Consider the following 21,203-nt stretch of genomic DNA (forward strand, 5'->3'; position numbering starts at 1 on the left):
TTTCTTTGAAAACCAAGAAATCAACATATTTCCAAGGAATTGGCAAGTACCGGAGGTGCTTTTCCTATATAATTTACATCCTCCATAATCCGCATCAGAGAAGGCATGCAAGCTAAAACTAGAGTCTCTAGGATACCAAAGTCCTAAACTAAGAGTGTCCTTAAGGTATCTAAAGATTCTCTTAACAGCTAGTAAATGTGATTCCTTAGGACATGATTGAAATCTAGCACATAAGCAAACACTAAACATAATGTCCGGTCTACTTACAGTTAGATAAAGCAAAGAGCCAATCATTGACCTATATAATTTAATATCTACATATTTACCTCCTTCATATAAGCCAAGCTTTGTTGAAGAGCTCATTGGAGTGTCATGAGGTTTCCCATTTTCTAGTCCAAACTTCTTGAGCATATCTTTGACGTACTTAGCTTGATTAATGAAGATGCCATCTTTTCTTTGCTTGATTTGGATTCCTAAGAAAAATGAGAGCTCCCCCATCATGCTCATCTCAAACTCACTTTGCATTAGCTTAGAAAATTCTTGGCAAAGAACATCATTAGTAGAACCAAATATTATATCATCAACATAAATTTGAACTACTAATAAATCTTTACCTTTATGCTTTAAAAACAATGTAGTGTCAACCTTTCCTTTTGAAAAACCTTTTTTAATTAAAAAATTTGACAATCTTTCATACCAAGCTCTAGGAGCTTGTTTTAAACCATAGAGAGCTTTTGTCAATTTAAGAACATGATCTGGAAATTTTGAATCTTCAAAACCTGGAGGTTGTTCCACATACACTTCTTCTTTTATAAAACCATTTAAAAATGCACTTTTAACATCCATTTGATATAATTTAAATTCATGAAAACATGCAAATGCTAATAACATTCTAATTGCTTCCATCCTAGCTACGAGAGCGTATGTTTCATCATAGTCTATGCCCTCTTCTTGAGTATACCTTGAGCAACAAGTCTAGCCTTGTTTCTCACTATATTACCACTCTCATCAAGCTTATTGCTAAATACCCATCTAGTACCTACAGTAGATTTATTACTAGGCCTTTCAACTAATGTCCATACTTTACTTCTCTCAAATTGATTTAACTCTTCTTGCATAGCCATAATCCAATGTTCATCATTTAATGCTTCTTTAATATTCTTAGGCTCTATGCATGAAATAAATGCAACATAATTACAAATATTTCTGAGAGAAGATCGAGTTGTTACCCCTCTGGATGGATCACCTATAATCTCACCACCCTTGACATAGTTGTACTCTCTTGGATAAGATACTTCCCTTTCTTCAATGGTTGGATTCTCAAGAGGATCATGAGTTTCCTCATTCTTCGTTTCTTCCTTTGATGATGGTTCTCCAACTTCATATCTAACATCATTTGTATTTATAACACCTACATCATCATTCACACAAGAATCCTTCCTTGGAAGGGGATTATCATCGAAAACAACATGTATAGACTCTTCTACAACTAAAGTTCTTTTATTAAATACTCGATAAGCTTTAGAATTTAAGGAGAACCCAGAAAAAATCCTTCATCACTTTTAGCATCAAATTTGCCAAGGTTTTCTTTACCGTTGTTTAAAACAAAACATTTACATCCAAAAGGATGAAAATAGCTAATGTTAGGCTTTTTATTTTTGAAAATTTCATATGGAGTTTTCTTTAAAATTGGCCTAATCATTACTCGATTAACAACATAACAAGCAGTATTTGTGGCTTCCGCCCAAAAATATTTTGGCAAATTATTTTCACAAAGCATGGTTCTAGCCATTTCTTCTAAAGTTCGATTTTTCCTCTCAACAACTCCATTTTGTTGAGGGGTTCTAGGTGCTGAAAAATTATGACTAATACCATTAGAATTCAAATTCAGTACCATGATCACTCCTAACACTAGTTATAGAGTAACCCTTTTCATTTTGGATTATTTTTGAAAATGTGATGAACTGTTCTAATGCTTCATCTTTAGTACTTAAAAATAGAACCCAAGTATATCTAGAATAGTCATCTACAAAGACAAATGCATATTGCTTTCCACCCAAGCTAGTAGTCCTAGTTGGCCCAAAAAGATCTACATGGATCAATTGTAATACTCTACTAGTTGATACGTCATTAATGGATTTAAAAGAAACACGCTTTTGTTTTCCTTTAGCACAAGCATCACAGATTTTATCATTATCAAATTTAAGCTTAGGCAACCCTCGAACTAAATCACCTTGAATTAGCCGTTGCAAAACACTCATACTAGCATGTCCTAGTCTCCTATGCCATAACCAACTATCATGTTCATCCTTAGCAACTAGGCATAAATTAGTCATATCAAAAGAATCTAAATGCACCATGTAAATGTTCCCTATTCTATGACCAACAAGCATAATCCGATTAGATGCAATGTCAATGACTTTACAACCATTAATTTCAAATAAGACATTGAATCCTTTATCGCATAATTGACTAATACTCAATAGATTATGCTTTAATCCATTCACATATAAAACATTTTTAATTTGTATGGAAGAGGTATTACCTATTGTACCAATACCTTCAATGTGACCTTTTGAATTGTCTCCAAAAGTCACTTCTCCTCCATTTTTGGCGTTAAGCTCAATGAATCGGCTTTTGTCTCCGGTCATATGTCTTGAGCATCCACTATCAAGGTACCATGAATTTGAATTTGTTTCCCGTGCCTTGTAGTAATGCTCCTTTCCCTACAAACATAGATTAATTTTGATTTTGGTACCCAAATTCTTTTGGGTCCATATTCATTAGTTTCCAAAATCCTAGTCCCCTTAGGTATCCATTTGTGTAGGATATTTTTATCTTTAGTAGTAATGAGTTCTTTAGGAACCCACATACTTCTAACGATTTTTCCATTAGAGGTTCTTTAGGGACCTCTATGATTGTAGTTTCTAAAACTTTTTCCAACAAAGTTGGATTTTGAATTTCCACCTTTTTCAAAATGTTTTGTTCCAACTTTATCAAAAGAAGTTTTAAGATCATCAATTTTCTTTTGATGATCATCATTGATCTTTGAAAGTAAATTTTGCAAATCTAAATTTTTCTTTTCAAACTCTTCTAGTTTGATTTGCAAATCTTTGATTTTACTTTCAAGATCGTTATTGGTTTTGGATATGAGTTTGTTTTCATTTTTCAATTTTGAAACATCGTTTTTATATTTTAAAAATAATTTCTCATAATCCGAAGCCAACCCATTATATTCCTCTAATAACTCATCATAGGATAAATCATCAAAATCGGATGAGTTAGAGGTTACCTTAGAAACTTCCCAAAATGCCATCAAGCACAAGTTAGCTACTTCTTGTTCCTCTTCATCGGAACTTTCTTCATCGCTCCATGTAGCCACATGAGCCTTGTGCTTATTATTTGATTGACCCTTTTTCTTCAATTGTGGGCAATCATATTTAACATGCCCTGGCTTTTTGCATTCGTAGCAAATGATTGGGTCCTTCTCTTTCGGTTCATTTTTGAGGCCTTCATTTCGTTTGAATTTTCTTCCTCGATAAGGTCTCATCATTTTTCTGAACCGTTTGGAAAACAATGCCATTTCCTCGTCATCGTCATCGTTATTCGAATCACTCTCATCTTTTGTGGATTTGAGAGCAACTCCAATGTTTTTCTTCTTCTCCTTCTCCTTTGGTGTCTCGCCAATCTTGTCGAGGTCCACCTCATCTTCGAGCATCATTTCATGAGTGAGGAGTGATCCAATTAGCTCTTCAAGAGTTAAGGACGTTAAGTCCTTAGACTCGATGATTGCCGTCTTCTTTGATTGCCACGATTTTGGGAAGGAGTAGACTAACTTCCTCACAAGCTTTTCATTTGAAATGATCTCTGCATATGATTTGAGACCATTGACAATCATTGAAAATCTATCCGTCATAGCTTTGATATCTTCATTTGGTTTCATCCTGAAATTTTCATAGCTATGCGTTAGAATACTAATTTTAGATTTCTTTACCTCATCGGTACCTTCATAAGTGACTTGAAGTTTGTCCCATATTTCTTTGGCGGTTGTACACGATGAAACTCTTCCGTATTCATCTGGTCCAAGAGCACAAAAAATGATATGGATGGCTTTGGAGTTGAGCTGGAACATTCTTGTCTCTCCTTCACTCCACAACCTTGGATGAGTGAGAGGTTTGATGTATCCTTCTTCTACAGCATTCCATGCTCCCATGTCAATTTCTTGAATGAAGTACATCATTCTATTCTTCCAATAGGCATAGTTAGCTCCATTGAAGAAAGGAGGCTTGTTGTCGGGCATCGAGTCGAGACCGGAGTCGAAGTTTGAAGCGGAGGCCATTGATGACTTTGATTATCGATATAACTCTTCCCGAATCGACTCAAGAGGCGATTAAACCTTCAAATAAGTTAGGCTCTGATGCCAATTGTTGAGTTAATCGATTGATGGATTTGGCCAAGAGGGGGGTGAATTGGCAATTAAAAATTTGGTGGAAGCTTTTGCAGAAATTTGAAAGTAATTGCACATCGATTTAAAGTGGTTCGACTTTCTCAATCAAAGTCTACGTTCACTACCTTAGCTATCTACACTAAGGATTTTCCAACAAATTCACTAATTTGTTCTTTCTTTTGAGGCCAAAGAGATAACCTTACAACACCCTCAAGAATATACCCCAATTCTTGAGAACACTCTTTCCCAAAGAGAAGATTACAAATTTGCAAACTTACAAGGAAAACCTCACAAGGTAAGATGTTTGCACAATTCTAAAACAAGAAAAGAACACTCAAAGATAATTACAAATGAGCACAAATGGTGTTCTTGAAAGCAAAATGAATATTGAAAGGAAAATTGGCTTGATTTGCACAAACTTGGTGTTTGATGCTTTCTCTCTTGTTTCTCTATGATTTCTTGTTGATCAAGGGCTTCAGAACTTGTTTAAATACACCTTGAATCACTTATGAACGTTGGGGATGATTAGTGAAGATCATATAGCCGTTTTAGTGTGAAAACAATTAATAAAACAGCTTGGAGCGTGGGGGGAATCGGTTCCTCCTTATAGGGAATCGGTTCCCTAAGTGTAAAATTCAAATATTTCGACCGTTGAACAGGGGGGAATCGGTACCCCCTATGGGGGAATCGGTTCCCTCCGAGCATTCTGGAAATCTCGGAGCCAAACCGTTCAGGGGGGAATCGGTACCCCCTTGGGGGGGAATCGGTTCCCTCTAAGCAATCTGGAATTTTTGGCTTTGAAATGGTTCGAAATACTTTGAAAGATTATTTTGAAATTGATTTAAGATTAAACTTAATTTTACACTTAAGTAAGGATTAAAAATAATTTTTGAAATATTTGGAGTAATGTTTTGATATTCGAATAATTATATCGAATATACTTAGAAAATCATTTGGAAAATCTTAAAATTCATTTAACTTAATTTGTTTTATCGAAATATCAAAATGTTTTCAACAATAAGAACTACAATGGCTATTCAGTTAAACGTTAGGGGACTTTTTACCTTAAATGAAACGTTTAGAGACAAAATACTCAAAAAAAGGAATATGAGACAAAATGACTATTTTAGTAAATATTGGGAGTTGATTTTGGTATTATGCCAAAAGAAATTGACCCCAACTTTTATATATATATATATATATATATATATTATTATGACACTGTAATTTAAAATTTCTAGCTACACCCCTAAATGACATGCGATCTAATCCTTGTTATCCAATAAATCAAGAAATTAAATGGAAATAGAAAATTAATTAATCAAAAGCATACTCGTAATTTTTTTAATGACCGGGTGATTTTAAAGTAATATGCATCTTGTAGATACAACTTATTAAATCTAGAAATTTTAAGAAAAATAGTAATTTCTTTTATCACTGAGATCACTTAATAGAATCAACTTACTCGTATTAAACATATTTAATTGTTCACATGTGTTAAATATTTTTATTTTAATTCTAACTATTGAACATACTTAGATATTTTGATATACCAAAAATGTTAAATATTTTTAACAGATTTTAGATTATATTTGATTCGTTCATTCGAATATATAAATTATTTTTAACGTCATAAACTATATTTTACTCCTCATTCTATTGAATAATTGAGTCTTATATTGGAAATATCTTCGAAATAATTTTTACTAAGGCTTTCAAAATTCAATCGAGTCAAAAATCTATTTTAAGCATAGTAGTACTGATACTACAAGAACAATATCGATATTATTCATGATGTATCAATACAATATCGATGCCGAAGCCCAAAATAACACAGTAGTACCGATACTATTAAGGTAGTATTGATACTATCTTGACAAAACAAAATGCTATTTTGTTACTGATACTACCTCAATATAGTAGTATCAATACTCTGCATAGTTGTATCAATACTTCTCTTTTGGTTTTGAAATTATCAAATTCCAATATGCTCATATGGTACCGATACTAGACCTAGTATCGATACTACTTAGAACAGTAGTATCGATACCCATTGTACCAGTATCGATATTGCCCTTCCCCAACGGCTATATTTTTGTATTTAATGTAGGGAGTACCCATATCCAAACCCTGAGTACCGATACTAGAAGCATCTAGGCAACATTTATTGCAGGAAACTACCTCCCAACAACTCTATTTACTCCTACAACAACCCAAACAAGTATAATTAATAGAGGGAGTATAAAGACAAAACTCCAAGTCATATGTAAAGACGAGATCAAAGAAAAAGCCAAAAGCAATCAATTTGAGCAAAATTCAAGTCAACATTCTTTGATATTCCTTTTGTTTTCAAATATAACTTTTGTACTCATTTTTGCTATTTCTCAAGTGTTATTATTTGTTCTTGAATTGTACAAACACATTTCCTGTGAGGTTTTTTTTATAAGTTTGTAATTTGTAATTTTCTCTTTGAGAAAGTGTCTCAAGAATATGTGATATAATTCTTGAGGGAGTTGTAAGGTTGCACCTTATTCTCAAAGGTTCTACAAATCAATGAATTTGTGAAAATCCTTAGTGTGGTTAGCTAAGGTAGTTGATATATACTTTGGTTTAGAAAGTCAAATTACTCTAAATTGTTTTGTTCATTTTTCTAATTTCTTTTCAATCTTCCACCAAAAATTTTATTTGCCAATTCACCTCCCACTTAGCTATTTTATCCATCGGATTGACTCAACAATTGGTATCATAGCTTAAATCATTGGAAGAATTAACATCATTTTGAAAAGATCCTTAAAAAAGTTCAATCATTTCATCATCAATGGCAACTCCATCCACTTCCGAAATTTTTTGTGAGTCTCAATCCATATCAAAGGCTGTTTATTTCAATGTTTCTAACTATTCTTATTGAAAGAATAAGATGATGCTATTTGTATAAGCCACCGATTTTGGTGCAGGATGTCATCACCAACAGATCACTCATTCTTTCAAAGAGACGAAGAGAGCTAGTTATACCAAAGGTCAAGTCAAAATGCACTTGTGAAGACCGAAGACTCGTTCAACTCAATGTCGAGGCTATGCACATTCTCTTTTATGCATTAGGCCTCGACAAGTATAGTAGAGCGTCTACAAGTTCCAATGCAAATAAAATTTGGGACAATCTTGAAGTTACTCATGTAGGTATAAGACAAGTCAAGAAATTAAAGATTGGCCTCCTCGCTCTCAATTATATGACTTTTAAGATGAAGCCCAATGAAGACATCAAGACAATATCCTATTGATTCACCACCTTTATCAATGCGTTAAAGGGTTTCACAAAGGTCTATCTAAATAAAGAAATTGTGATGAAGTTTCTTCATAGCTTACCAATGTCTTGGGAATCCAAGAGGACATCTATTAAAGAAGCTAATGATCTTGATAATGAACTCATTGGGTCTCTTCTTACTTGTAACCCCCAACACCCGACTTAGACATTACGGTCGAATCTTAAAAGTCACATTGATCACCGAAGTGATTCAAAATTTAATTCAAAATAATTTATCAGATATTAAATCAAAATTACAAATAATTTATACAATTATTATCACTTTATCAAAAAATAATTTATCAAAAAATAATTTAAACCTGATACTCCAATCCTCGAGATGTCGATCTGATTCTAACATCCTAAAATATCTGAAAGGGAGAAATAAAGGGGGTGAGCTATAGAGGCCAGTGAGGTTAAAATGTGTGAATAAACAAAGTATTCAGAAAAGTCAACAAGCATAACCGTAGTACGAGTCATAATATTTATGGTATGAATAAATATGTAGATGAAAATGCACCCATACACCATACACCGAGGAGGAAACATCATGTGTATTATTTAAAACTGTTGAACCTTATAAATCATAAATCTTAGAAGTATTTCTTTGCCTTTTCATCACAACAAGAGAACTCTTACAAATTTTCATAGCTCCGTCTTCACTGAAGAATTTGTACCCTTTTGAATTTATGGTACCTAGTGAAATCATATTTCTTCTCAAATCTAGAACATGCCTCACATTACCAAGCGTTAGAACAATCCCATCGAACGACTCATTCTTGAATGTGTCAATACTTGTGACCTTACAAGAGGCATTATTTCTAAAAAAAAATATATATCATTTGTAGACACAATTTTATACAACTTAAGCCAATCTCAATTGGGACTCATACGAAAACTGTTACCATAATCAAGTATTCACTCGTCACTGGTTATAAAATTACTGTCGACTGTAACTAGGAATTCTTTGGCATCACACTCCTCCGTTACATCGAACTCACTAGAATTTTTTGGAATTCTACTATTCATCTTCTCTTTTAATTTTATTATGTAATTTGTAACGCTTCGATTTAATACGGTCGTTCTTCTTACAAAAAGTACAAGTTTTTCTCGATTTGAGGATTTTCTATTTTTACCATTAGAATTGTATTATGCTTTTATTCAGTGATTGATATTTATCGATTCGTGCACTATAAGACTTTTTACTTGGGACTCTGATCTAGATACAAAATGCTTCATATTGTCATACGAGTGCATGTTATCATACACTTATTTAAGAGTAAGTGTTTCACGACTGTATAATATAATGTCTCTAAAAGATGAGTAAGAAGGGAGTAATGAACATACGAAGATTAATCCTATGTCTTCGTGATCGTACTTCACAACCATGCTCTTTAGTTGGAGGCGATGTTTTTCAATGCAGTCAGGTGGTATTCAAGTAATGAACCTTCTTTCAACTTGTGTGAGTACAAATTCTACTTCAGGTGCAACTTGCTAGTCAATATTTTCTTCATACATAGTTGTAATACCCAAATTTTGACCAATGACTAAAATGTAATTTTTGAAAATTTAGTAGCTAAAATGTAAACTTTGAAAAGTGTAGGGCTGAAATTATAAATTTTAAAAGTTATATATTTTAGCTTATAAATGAACGGTTTGGATTAAAAAAATATGTTAGTGAGAATCAGATTTTTGGTACGAGATTTGTGTTAAAAGCTATAATGCGGTAAAGTTCAATATTGTAATCGGATAATCGGATTGATTCAGAATTTCACGAAATTGTGAAGGATGCTAGATAAAGGTTGGAAATATTATTTCTATATTTTATAAAATTTATATTTAAAATGGCTCAATGAAATTAAGGTTGATTTTCCATGTTAAGCAAAAAAAATTGGAATTAGGTGACTAAATTGCAGTTTTTCAAAAAGTTGCAAGGACAAACATGAAAATCAGAATTTATGATATTTTGTTATGGATATGATGAGGAAAGGGATGATGTCATAGAGTTGCAAAGTTGTAGTTATGAATATTTATTAAAGGTAAAATGGTTATTTAGCAAACAAATTGAATTTTTAATTCATTTTTAATGGTTGTTAAACAAGTGTAAAGGAATTATAATTATAGAACATTCAGGAAAAAGAAAGCCTTCATCCTCCTTACTGCCGTGAGACTACATTAATAAGGTGAGAAGCTTTTTGTTTAATTTTTGGTCCATTTTTACTAGAATTTTAAGTTAGGTTGTTAAGGATAAAATAACCTACATGAAATTCTCTTTCATTTGGCATAAAAATCTTCATGTTTCATGCTCAAGTTGGTAAGATGTTTATGAATGGGAAGTGTGTTTTTTATGATTAAAGATCGATTCTTGATATTAGAAGTGTTGTAAGAATTGATGAAGAACCTAAGGATGCAAATTAATGAAAACAATTTAGATTTTTGAATCTGACAGTGAGTTTGAAAATTCACCAAAAATTATATAAATATTATTTAGAGGTTATTTTTATATATTAGTGTTCTTATATCAGTTTAGTTTTGTTTAAAACAAACGGGGATCAATTTCAAGGTATATACAAAAATATATGAATTTTTAACCGAGAAAAGGTGAGAAAAAATGGGGCAGCAGATTCTGCATTAAATGGATTATGTCGTTCAACTTTGAAAATATACCATAATTCGTGTATCAATGTTATCATATCAGCTTTGGTACATTCGTGTATCAATGTTATCATATCAGCTTTGGTACATTCGTGTATCAATGTTCAGCACCGTTGGTGTTTATTCAGGTTATGATGGCACTGAAGTGCATCTTATCTCAGTATCAGTTACGATTTACACCGTGTTGTGCATAGTGCGCACCTTACTCACTTATCTTATGTTCTCATAAATATGCATTGGGCTATGAAAATGAATAAGCAAGTTGTGAATGATTTCTAGTTGACAGAAAGCATGATATGCTTATTTTATCAGATATGATTTATCAGTATTTTCATGAGTTCATGATTTGAAAAGAAATTTCATGTCTCAGTGAAGAAATTGACTTGGATAAGTTGGTTTGTCAATTTAATATTTTGATTCAAATTATTTTATTTATCTTTATGATATTTTCATATTTTTTTCTCACCTTAGATTATTACTGTCTCACTAAGTTATACTCAGCACGTGATGATTTTCATGCGTAGGGTCTGATTGAGATATAGACGTTTTATGAGGAGCCTTCCAAGCATCATGTGAAGATCATCTATAATACTAGTATCAGTAAGACATCATTGAAGTTTCTTTTGACTAGTAGTGGCATGCATAATTATGTCAGTAGTTTCTATCTATCGTATTTATTTTAAATAATTTGTAATAGTAAACTAGAACTATTTTAGTTTACTTTACTTAGTTTAGTTTTATCAGTATCTATGCATGAAAATACTATATTATGTTATTATGTTTTTAAAAGATTACACGAAAAGACATGGTTTAGTAAAATTACTGATTAACAAATGAATTTATTTTCCCTTAACAAAGAAATATATTATAGGTTGAGATATACTTTAAAATAGATTTTTTAAGTTAAAATAGGAGTATTTTTTAAGTGAAACAAATTTTTAGGAAATTTCTGTTCAGTAAATGTTTTTAAGTTGATGTGACATCTTTAGCTCATATATCGAGACGTATACGGGTTAAAGGTGTTATAATAGTTGATTCAATTTTTCCCACAAAGAAGCAAATGCATTTTCTTTCGATATATCCTACAAAAGTTGATTTGATTAGTCTAAATGTATATGATATAGTGCCTTTCGATCATTTCATTTTTCTTCGTTCGTTTAATATGATGATGTGTTATTATCAAATCCTTTCAACACATCATCTAAGTCCAATTGTACAAAGACATCTCAAATCTTCACATGCCATAACGAGAATCTTGTGCTAAGATCCAAAATGGAATTCATATTTTACTGACGCCGTTATTATGATAGGATCTAACCTGAAAAGTTCTTATACCGGTTTGTTATGATGAAAGCACGATAACAACGAATGTAAAACAATCATAAAAGAAAGAACACCAAGGTTTAACATGCCTTTCGAGAAAAATTACGGGTAGAAGAAGAAAGATCTACTAATATAGAGGAATAAAAATACAAGAGGATTTTAGGAAAAAGAAAAACTTGATATCTAACTTTGAGTATCTATTTATAAGAATATATACTTTATTACAAAAGAAATTTATAAAGTACAATTCTACTCACAGTATGTTTTCTAAATAAAAGAAAAATAAAGTTTGTACTTCTAATCAAACTAGGTTTCATATTCTCTAGTTATATATTAATTAATTTTCACCGCATTAAATTCAAGTTAAACTCTTAACAACTTGGATTTGGAAGTTAGTAGCTACAAAGAGAATCCGAATTTTTATATGGCTATTCCTTCTGAACAAATTGAATAAGTAGGCACATGCAAAAAGGAATCTCACTATAGCATCAAATTGTGCCATATGCGATGAAGCTAAAGAATCGGTTAAATATATCATAAGAGACGACCATATTGTCAAGCTAGTTTGACCATAATTTTAATGGTAAACTACCCCAATAGTTATTTATATTTGAGTAAGTTTTTTTTCTATTAAAGTCTCAAAAGGAATAAATTGATTACTAATGTTATCGATTTGTAACACAATGATCACCATCGTCGTCTCCGTTAAATTGATGACGTGACAATGTTAACAAAAAAGTTAATATTTAGTTTTACACCTAAACTATCACTAAAACATTAAATATGTCATTGAACAATGATTTTATATCTAATTTACTTCCTAAATTTTCTAATTTCCATTTTTTCCAAACACCTCACCACCTTCCTTACAAAACGAAAACCACATTTAAACAAACCCTCGTCATATCTTCCGCATCAAAAATTTTCTTTAACAAGCTTTAAACCCGAACAACCTTATAACTAATCAAGACGATTATTATCAACAAAATAGAGCTTCCTTCTCGCACTCCGGTATCAACTGCTAAAAGAGTTAAATATATATATTAAGTTACGCTCAACCATAAATTGTATGATTTTTTTTCTTCATATTTTTAATTATGTTTCAAAATCATTATGTTTTAAATTAGATCGTCACTCCTCGTGCTTTTCCCTTTTTCACTAACCTGTGGGGAATTAGATAGCACATCATTTAACCCAGTCCCTTGAAGTCGCAAGTTGTCTCCTGGTGCATGTGGAACTCCACCAATCAAAACAACAAAATTAATTAAATATGAAAGTTGACAATCAAAATCATAAAAAAAAAACAAAACCGAAGAGATAAAAAAATAATATTTTCTGTACTAAATTTATAATTATATCTTAACAATGACAGTATCATATCCTTGGCATTGAAAGCTACACGTTTCACACACAACAATAATGAAAAAAATTGCTCCACTCACCTAACCCCAAGCTCCATACAAAACCGACCATTGCAAAAATCACAACTTTGCTTTGCATTTCTCTTTTTTCAGTCTTAATCATGGCTGAATCCTTTGTATTTAACGCTGCAGAAAATGTCATTTCGAAACTATGCGATCTTGCTAGCCATGAACTTAGCCTAGCTTGGGGCATTCAGGCGGACCTTGAAAAGCTTTAAAGCACGTTAACCACCATCAAAGCTGTGCTTTTAGATGCTGAAGAGAAACAGGCTCATCGGAATCAACTCCGGGTTTGGCTACAAAGGCTGAGGGACGCCTGTTACGACACAGAAGATGTATTGGATGAATTCGAGATTGAAGCACTGAGGAAGAAAGATCGGAAAGAGAGTAGGATCGGAGAGAAGGTAGGTTATTTCCTTTCAAGTTCAAACCCACTTGCTTTTCGAGTTAATATGGCTCAAAAGATTAAAGAAGTACAACGGACCTTCCATGATCTTGCTGAGTTGAAAAACAACTTTCATCTCAATGATATTTGTGTGCATAATCACTTTGAGTTGAAACTCTGGGTGTGCGTTTCCGAAGATTTTAATCTGCAACTATTGGTGCTAAAACTCGTTAAAGCCGAAAGGGGTGGTGATGGAGACCTTGGAAGCATGAACTTGCAGCAATTGCAGATGGCATTGCGAGACTGCTTGAATGGTAGAAGGTATTTGCTTGTGTTAGATGATGTCTGGAATGAAGACAACAAAAAATGGGTGGAGCTGAAGCAGCGGAGGAGCTACCGGAAGCAAAATCATTGTTACCACTCGAAGCAATAAAGTAGCAAAGATCACAGGTACAGTCTCCCCACACAAATTGAAAGCTCTTATAACAAATCTTTATCTTTGTTTCTCAAATTTGCTTTCAAGAAAGGGGAAGAGAAAAAACATCCAAACCTTGTGGAAATTGGCGAGGAAATTGTCAAGAAATGCAATGGAGTTCCACTGCTACTGAAGACATTGGGGAGTATGCTTTTCTCCAAAACTGCAGAGCGGGAGTGGGAACTTGTGAAAAATAGTGAGACTTGGAAATTAATGGAGAAAGATGATGAAATGGTTTATGTTCTGAAACAAAGTTATGATCAACTGTCTCCTCAGTTGAAGCAATGTTTTGCTTATTGCTCACTTTTCCCCAAGGAATAATAATTTACCGAGTTTGGGTTAATCTCATTTTGGATGGCTCATGGTCTGCTTGAATCATCGGATGAAAATGAAAATCCGTTTGATACTGGTAGACAGTATTTGAACGAACTATTGTCAAGATCTCTTTTTCAAGATTTTGATGTGGCATTTCTTTATAGTGTATTCAAAATGCATGATCTTTTACATGATCTTGCTTTATTGGTAGCAAAGAACGAGTGTCGTTTGGTAAACACTTTCAAGCACAATATTGCCCCAAGTATCCGGCATCTGTGCCTCATAAACTCCAATTCCTCCGACGAAAGTGCTTCCGATTTCCTTGGTAAATTAGGACATGTGCGTACACTAAGGTTTCCAAATATGGGAAAGACTGCAACCAGCAAATTCTTGGATAAAAATTGTCTCAGCAGGTTCCAACCTTTGAGGGTGCTTGATCTTTTTGAGTCTGCATTCGAGGTGTTGCCCAACTGGATTGGTAATTTGAAGCATTTACGGTTTCTCAACCTTTGTGACTGTCGCCACATCAAGAAACTCCCCAACTCCATTTGCGAGTTGCAGAATCTGCTCAGTCTTGGTTTTGCTGGTTGTGATCAAATTGAAGAGCTACCTAAGGATATGAGGAAGATGACCCGTCTCATATTCTTATCATTAACTACAAAACAACGAGATCTTAATGGTCATGGATTAGAACACTTGAAATCTCTTCAATTCTTGATCATATGGGGCTGTGACCATCTGGAATATTTGTTTGAAGGGATTCAAAACCTCACATCTCTTCATACATTGGGTGTTGCCAGTTGCAAGAACTTGGTATCACTTCCACGTGGTTTGAATAATCTTACTGCATTACAAACTCTAGTCATTGGGATTTGTGAGAAGCTTGTTTTGAGTGAGCCGCTGGGATTCAAAGAGAAAGAAGATGAAGATGATCATCAAGGTTTCAACCTTCAATCATTGGAAACTACAAATTTACCAAAGATGGAGGCTCTACCCCGTTGGCTTCTACGACGATCTTCCAACACTTTGAAGAATGTCATGATTAAAGACTGTGAGAATCTCACAGCTTCACCGGAGTGGCACAATCTCACATAACTTGAAAAAGTTCAGATCATCCGTTGCCAACGATTATCAAGTCTGCCAGAAACCATGCAGCGCCTCAAACGATTGCATATTGAAGGTTGTCCTGTTTTAAGTGAAAGATGCAAACAAGACGTTGGAGTGGATTGGCCCAAGATTGCTCATGTTTCTCTTATAAGTTTGGATGGCAATATAATCTCAGTTGAAGATGATTGATCAGCCCCTTATTATCGGTATAAAGTGTCAATTTTCTTTCAAGATTCCCCATATGTTTGAATTAATCATTTTCTTTCTTATGATGACGATTTCGACTCGCTCTAAGAAGCACTGATACCGAATAGAGGGTCGAATCCGTAATCATGAGACTCCTAGTCCTACCATTCACCAATCATTTTGTGCTTTATGACTGCAAATCCGAATTTCCCAACATATGTTGGCTCTAACTGAATTGTTATGAGGTTGTGAGAGTGAATTCAGCAATATCAACGCTTTTGCTCTATTGTTATGAAAATGGATTCACAATTCCCGACTTTTTTTCAGTTAATTGTTTAGCTTTACCTTCAACTTTGTCATGGCAAAGATGTTTTATAAAGTTTAGGATAAATTACTTATCTGATCACTCATCTATTTTAGCGTTTTTGTTTTGGTCATTATTGATGGGTCAAATAGATAGCTTTAATCATAATAATTAAGGTTACAAACTAACTTTATAATTATTTAAAAAATTTATTAATCACAACGACAGTTTCAATTTTCCAAATAAATACATTGCATTTATCCTAGACATAGCTATTGTTAGGAATAGTGTTGAGCTGGCATTTTTATTTTCTTTTAGTAATTATAATACAGTTTCAGAAAGATAGTAAAACATTAAATTAAATAATATTTTTTTAATAAATTTTATTGAATATAAAAGTTAATTTTTTTATAATAGTTGGAGTGAAGATTAAAGGTTTTAGGAATGAATTAGTGGATAATGTGTGTGATATACTATAAAATTAATTTTTATATATTTTTAGTATAAAAAGTACGCCTATCCTATGAAAGGCTCACGCCTTGGGCCTAGGCTCCAAAGATCCTTTGCACTTAGGCTCCAGAGACCCTTTGCGCCTCAGTGCGCCTAGCGTCTTTTAAAACTAAGGTAGCAAGGCACAACCACGCTTTGAATTTTTATTGGTATGGCCGAGACATCTTTATCTTGATAGAAACAAAGAGTTGGAATAAATTTCGCTAGAGCAAAGGATATCACAATGCTCATTAAGACACAATGGAATCACTCTTATATTAGAGCAGAGGCTTTTCATCTCTTTGAGTAATTTTCATAAGTCGTTTGGGACACCACTGTTATACTATCTATTGGGACACCAGCATTTTCAAAAATTATCGTGACTTCACCATAAGAAAAATGGAACATATGAGTTTCAAATCTACAACGTTCGATCAATCCAAAATTAGAGGAGGCGTGAACTTATAACCACATAAACCTAGGGTCCCTATTTCAGATCTTCACAATGTTGAGATCGAACTCACGCGTAGTCCCATGGTGGATGAAACTAGGGCTCTTTCTCTTGTTGTTGATGTCTCTAGGCCTGGAAGAAGGGTCCCTCAATCCCAATTACAATCAAGACTAATTAAGAAATATGGCTCTATGCTAGAGTTTCAAAATAAGGTCATTTCGAATCAAGAGAAAAAAAAAGAGAGAGATCATGTGATCAAGAAAACTAAATTGAAAGGCGTTGGAGATAGCAAGATAGATATTTCTAGGTATTCGCTTTAGAAATCAAGCCTCTCTAATAGAGGAATATTCTGACCCGAGAAACTAAAAAAATATAGAACTTGGGATAAGTTTAGGGATTCAGTTTATGGGTAATGAGGAAGACATTATTAAAGATTTTGTGCAGCTTGAGTATCTTTGAAGCCTTCACTCTGGTAAGTGGATTATCGTTACAAATTGTTGTCTCTTGGGGTTGTTGTCTTCAGGGGGTTGGTTTCAAGCAAGTTGTTGTTTGTTCCATATAGTGGATATAGGTTTATGGATTGACAAAATTTTTAATCACTAGATTCAAGGTTTATCTCTGGGAAGTTAATTTATTTTTGGTCTAAGTGGTTTATTTTCGGTGTTGTTTCTTCGATTATCCACATGTTTTCTTATTGTTTCAGGACAACGATATCTAGTGTTCAGGGCCCTTGCTATGTTCAAGTTTTAAGGTCAATTGTGAAAGTTTGGTTAAATCATGATGCTTTGTGATGGAGCTGCTCGAGATCTTCAGTGGCATTTGTTGTCAATGAATTGATTGTTGGTTCTTGTATGAGTTGTTGATTAAAAGTTTGTTGTACAATTGCTGATGAATAGGTGTTGAGATGGGATTACCCCATTCGAGTTGTTGAAGCGATTTGCTTTGCTTGGGTTGCTAAGGAGAGTAATTCCAAATAGTAATTTACTTTGATGCTCCATCAAATTGTTGCGAAATACGACTATCGGATAGAGCAAAATCGCAACTGATAATTTGAGAAAATAAAAATGAAGATAAAGAAGACACAAATTTTACGTGGAAACCCCCTAAATAATATAGGGTAAAAACCACGGGCAACAGTTGAAGAATTTCACTATGAGAAAATAGGAATTACAACTTCTCTCAATCTAACAAGGAGAAAACAATAACAATTCTCTCTTGATAAAAAAATGAGAAAACAACTCTCAAGAAAACTCTCTAAATTCTCTAGTATTAGGAAGTACAAGGACTAAATGTGTAATTTTTTCATGTCACTTTTCAACCATTATTGGTGCCAACTATGAACCATTATTGTTGCCAACTTTCAACCACCTAAAGTATGGCCATTAATTTCAACAAGTTGCCCACTTACTTTTCAACAATCTCCCACTTGAAGATTTGATTGAAACAATCATATCTTCACACCCTTATTTCTACCTTGTACCATCATGTTGCTTACGTCTCTGACAGGCCATAAGAGGATCGACACAAAGTAAATTTATCAGTGTTGATCGCATTTATCATGAAATATGTTATGTTGTCTTTGGTATGGATTTTTTGCATATCTACAGTTCATTCTTCCACCTTTTCACGAATGAAATTGTATTGAACTCGTATGTGCTTTGTCCTTGAATGAAATACTAGATTCCTTGCTAGATGCAAGGTGCTTTGATTATCATAAAAGAGAGAGACATACTCTTGATTGTGTCCAAGCTCCTCCAATAGCATCTTCAACCAAATTGCTTCTTTACTGGCTTGTGTAGCTGCTATATATCCTGCCTCTATTGTGGATGTAGCCACAACTGACTACAATTTTGAAACCCAGCTTACAACTCTACCAGCAATTTTGAACACATATCCTATAGTAGATATGCTTTTATCCAAATCCCCTGCATAGTCAGAATCAACATACCCATTGATAAGTAAATTTGATCCTCCGTAACATAATGCAACATTTGAGGCCCTTTTGATGTATCTCATGATTCTCTTTACTGTATTCCAATGCTCTTTGCCTGGATTCGCCATGTATCGACTAACCACTCCCACTGCTTGTGCAATGTCTGGTCTTGTGCATATCATAGCGAACATTAAACTTCCCACTGCCGATGCATATGGCACTCGAGACATCTACATCCTCTTTTCTTCATTGCTAGGACTCATACTGGAAGATAATTTGAAGTTAATAGGAAGAGGGGTAGAAATTGGCTTACAATATTGAATGTTGAATCGTGACAAGATCTTCTTTAAGTAATTCTTTTGTGAAAGCCAAATCTTCCTATTACTTCTATCTCGGTGAATTTACATCCCTAGAATCTTGTTTTTTGATCTCAAGTCTTTCATTTCAAATTCCCTAGCCAGTTGTGCATTCAATTCTTCAATATGATTTTTGTTGGGTCCAGCAACCAACATGTCATCCACATACAATAGCAATATAACAAAATCGTTATCACCAAACCTCTTGAAATAAGCACAAGGGTATGTATTAAGTCTGTTGTATCCAAGACACATAATGAAGAAATTAAAGCTCTTATACCAACACCTCGGTGCCTTCTTTAGACCGTATAAAGATTTTTTCAACCTACAAACCAAGTTCTTCTTTTCTTCTTCTTCAAAACCTTCAGGCTGGAGCATGTAAATCTCTTCTTCAAGATTTCCATGAAGAAAAGTTGTTTTAATATCTAGCTGCTCTAGATATAAGTTTAATGTAGCACAAATTGCCAAGACTACTCGAATTGTTGTTAGTTGAACCACAGGAGAAAAGATTTCATTAAAATCAATACATTCTTTTTAAGCATATCCTTTTACCACCAGTCTTGCACGATACCTCTCCACTTGATCGTTACCATTTTGCTTGATTTTGAAGACCTATTTGTTACTAATTGGCTTCATTCCTTGTGGTAGTGGCACAAGGTCCCATGTATTATTTTTATGAAGGGTTTTAATTTCTTCTTGCATCGCCATCATCCACAGTGAAGCATCTGAGCTGTTTATTGTCTCCTGGTATGTTGATGGCTCACCGCCCTCTGTTAAAAGGCAGTATGCAATTTTTCCTTCTATAACATAATCTGAGTACCAATTGGGTCGTCTTCTCACACGATCTGATTAACGAGTTGTTGGAGCTTCAGAACTCTATGTTCTTGTTCATCATGTCCTGGTTCTACTTCAGAAGAATCTCATTGTTCAAACTCCTTTTCCACATGTATCTGTGTAGTCTCTGACTTTTCAGCGCTATCATCGTCTTCTTTTCTTTGTAGTTTATCTTCCACAAAGATAGCATCTCTACTGATGATCACTTTGCGGGCAGTGGGATCCCACAAACGATACCCCTTTACTCCATCATCATACCCCAAGAATTTGAATTTCCTGGATTTTGGATCCAACTTTGAAATTTCTTGGGAGTTGTACATCACGTACACAATACTTCCAAATACATGGAGGTTTGAATAATCAGCTGGTTTACCAGTCCACATCTCAATTGGTGTCTTCAGCTCTATTGCAGTTGATGGAGCTCGATTCACCAAATAACAGGCGGTATTGACTGCTTCTGCCCAAAATGATATTTCTAGGCCTGCAGCCCTCAACATTGCTCTTGTTCTTTCTAACAAGGTTCTGTTTATCCGCTCTGCCACTCCATTTTGTTGAGGAGTGTTCGCCACAGTGAAATGTCTTTTGATGCCTTATTTCCTGCAAAAGTTATCAAATTTTTCACTTGTGTATTCTCCTCCATTATATGTTATGAAACATTTGATCTTATTTCCAGAATCAAGTTCTAAACGTGCTTTGAAGTTTTTAAAAGTTCAAAACACATTTGACTTCTTCTTAATAGGGTACACCCAACATCTCCTGGAGTAGTCATCAATAAATGAGACAAAGTATTTTGCTTCACCTAGGGATGTAACTGGTGATTGCCATACGTCAGAATGAACCAATTCTAGAACACTTTTGCCTCTAGAATTTTATGTGTTGAATTTTAACCGGTGCTGCTTACTTGTTATGCAATGCTCACACAAAGTAAGTGATACATTTGTTAAGCCTGGAAGTAGCTTTTTCTCCACAAGGACTTTCATTCCTTGTTCTGACATGTGTTCGAGTTTCTGATGCCATAGCATTGCAGAATATGAACCACATAAGGCAACAGAGGCTTCTGCTTCTAGCAAAGTTTATCCTTTCAGTATGTACAAGTTTACTGCTATTTTTCGCCTTTCATCACCACAAGCGCTTCACGGAACACCTTCATGATTCCTTTTCGTGTTTCAATCTTGCTTGCATTATTATCCAATAATCCGTAGGATAATAAAATTTTCTTTA

The 21,203-nt window shown here is 33.9% G+C and overlaps 1 protein-coding gene across 1 annotated transcript; it reads left to right on the forward strand.

Moving 5' to 3' along the window:
- The first annotated feature begins 14,361 nt into the window (after nucleotides 1-14,361).
- On the forward strand, nucleotides 14,362-15,417 carry LOC120208570 (putative disease resistance protein RGA1). Its single transcript, XM_039207800.1, has one exon. It carries the CDS (start codon nucleotides 14,362-14,364, stop codon nucleotides 15,415-15,417), a length of 1,056 nt encoding a protein of 351 aa, XP_039063731.1.
- Nucleotides 15,418-21,203: the final 5,786 nt, after the last annotated feature.

Source organism: Hibiscus syriacus, unplaced genomic scaffold (assembly GCF_006381635.1).
Source record: "Hibiscus syriacus cultivar Baekdansim isolate YM2019G1 unplaced genomic scaffold, ASM638163v2 tig00016637_pilon, whole genome shotgun sequence".
NCBI classification, from domain to species: domain Eukaryota; kingdom Viridiplantae; phylum Streptophyta; class Magnoliopsida; order Malvales; family Malvaceae; genus Hibiscus; species Hibiscus syriacus.

What these genes read in the sequence shown, in the direction of transcription:
- LOC120208570 (XM_039207800.1), top strand. Translation starts at nt 14,362, where the DNA reads ATGGCTCATGGTCTGCTTGAATCATCGGATGAAAATGAAAATCCGTTT.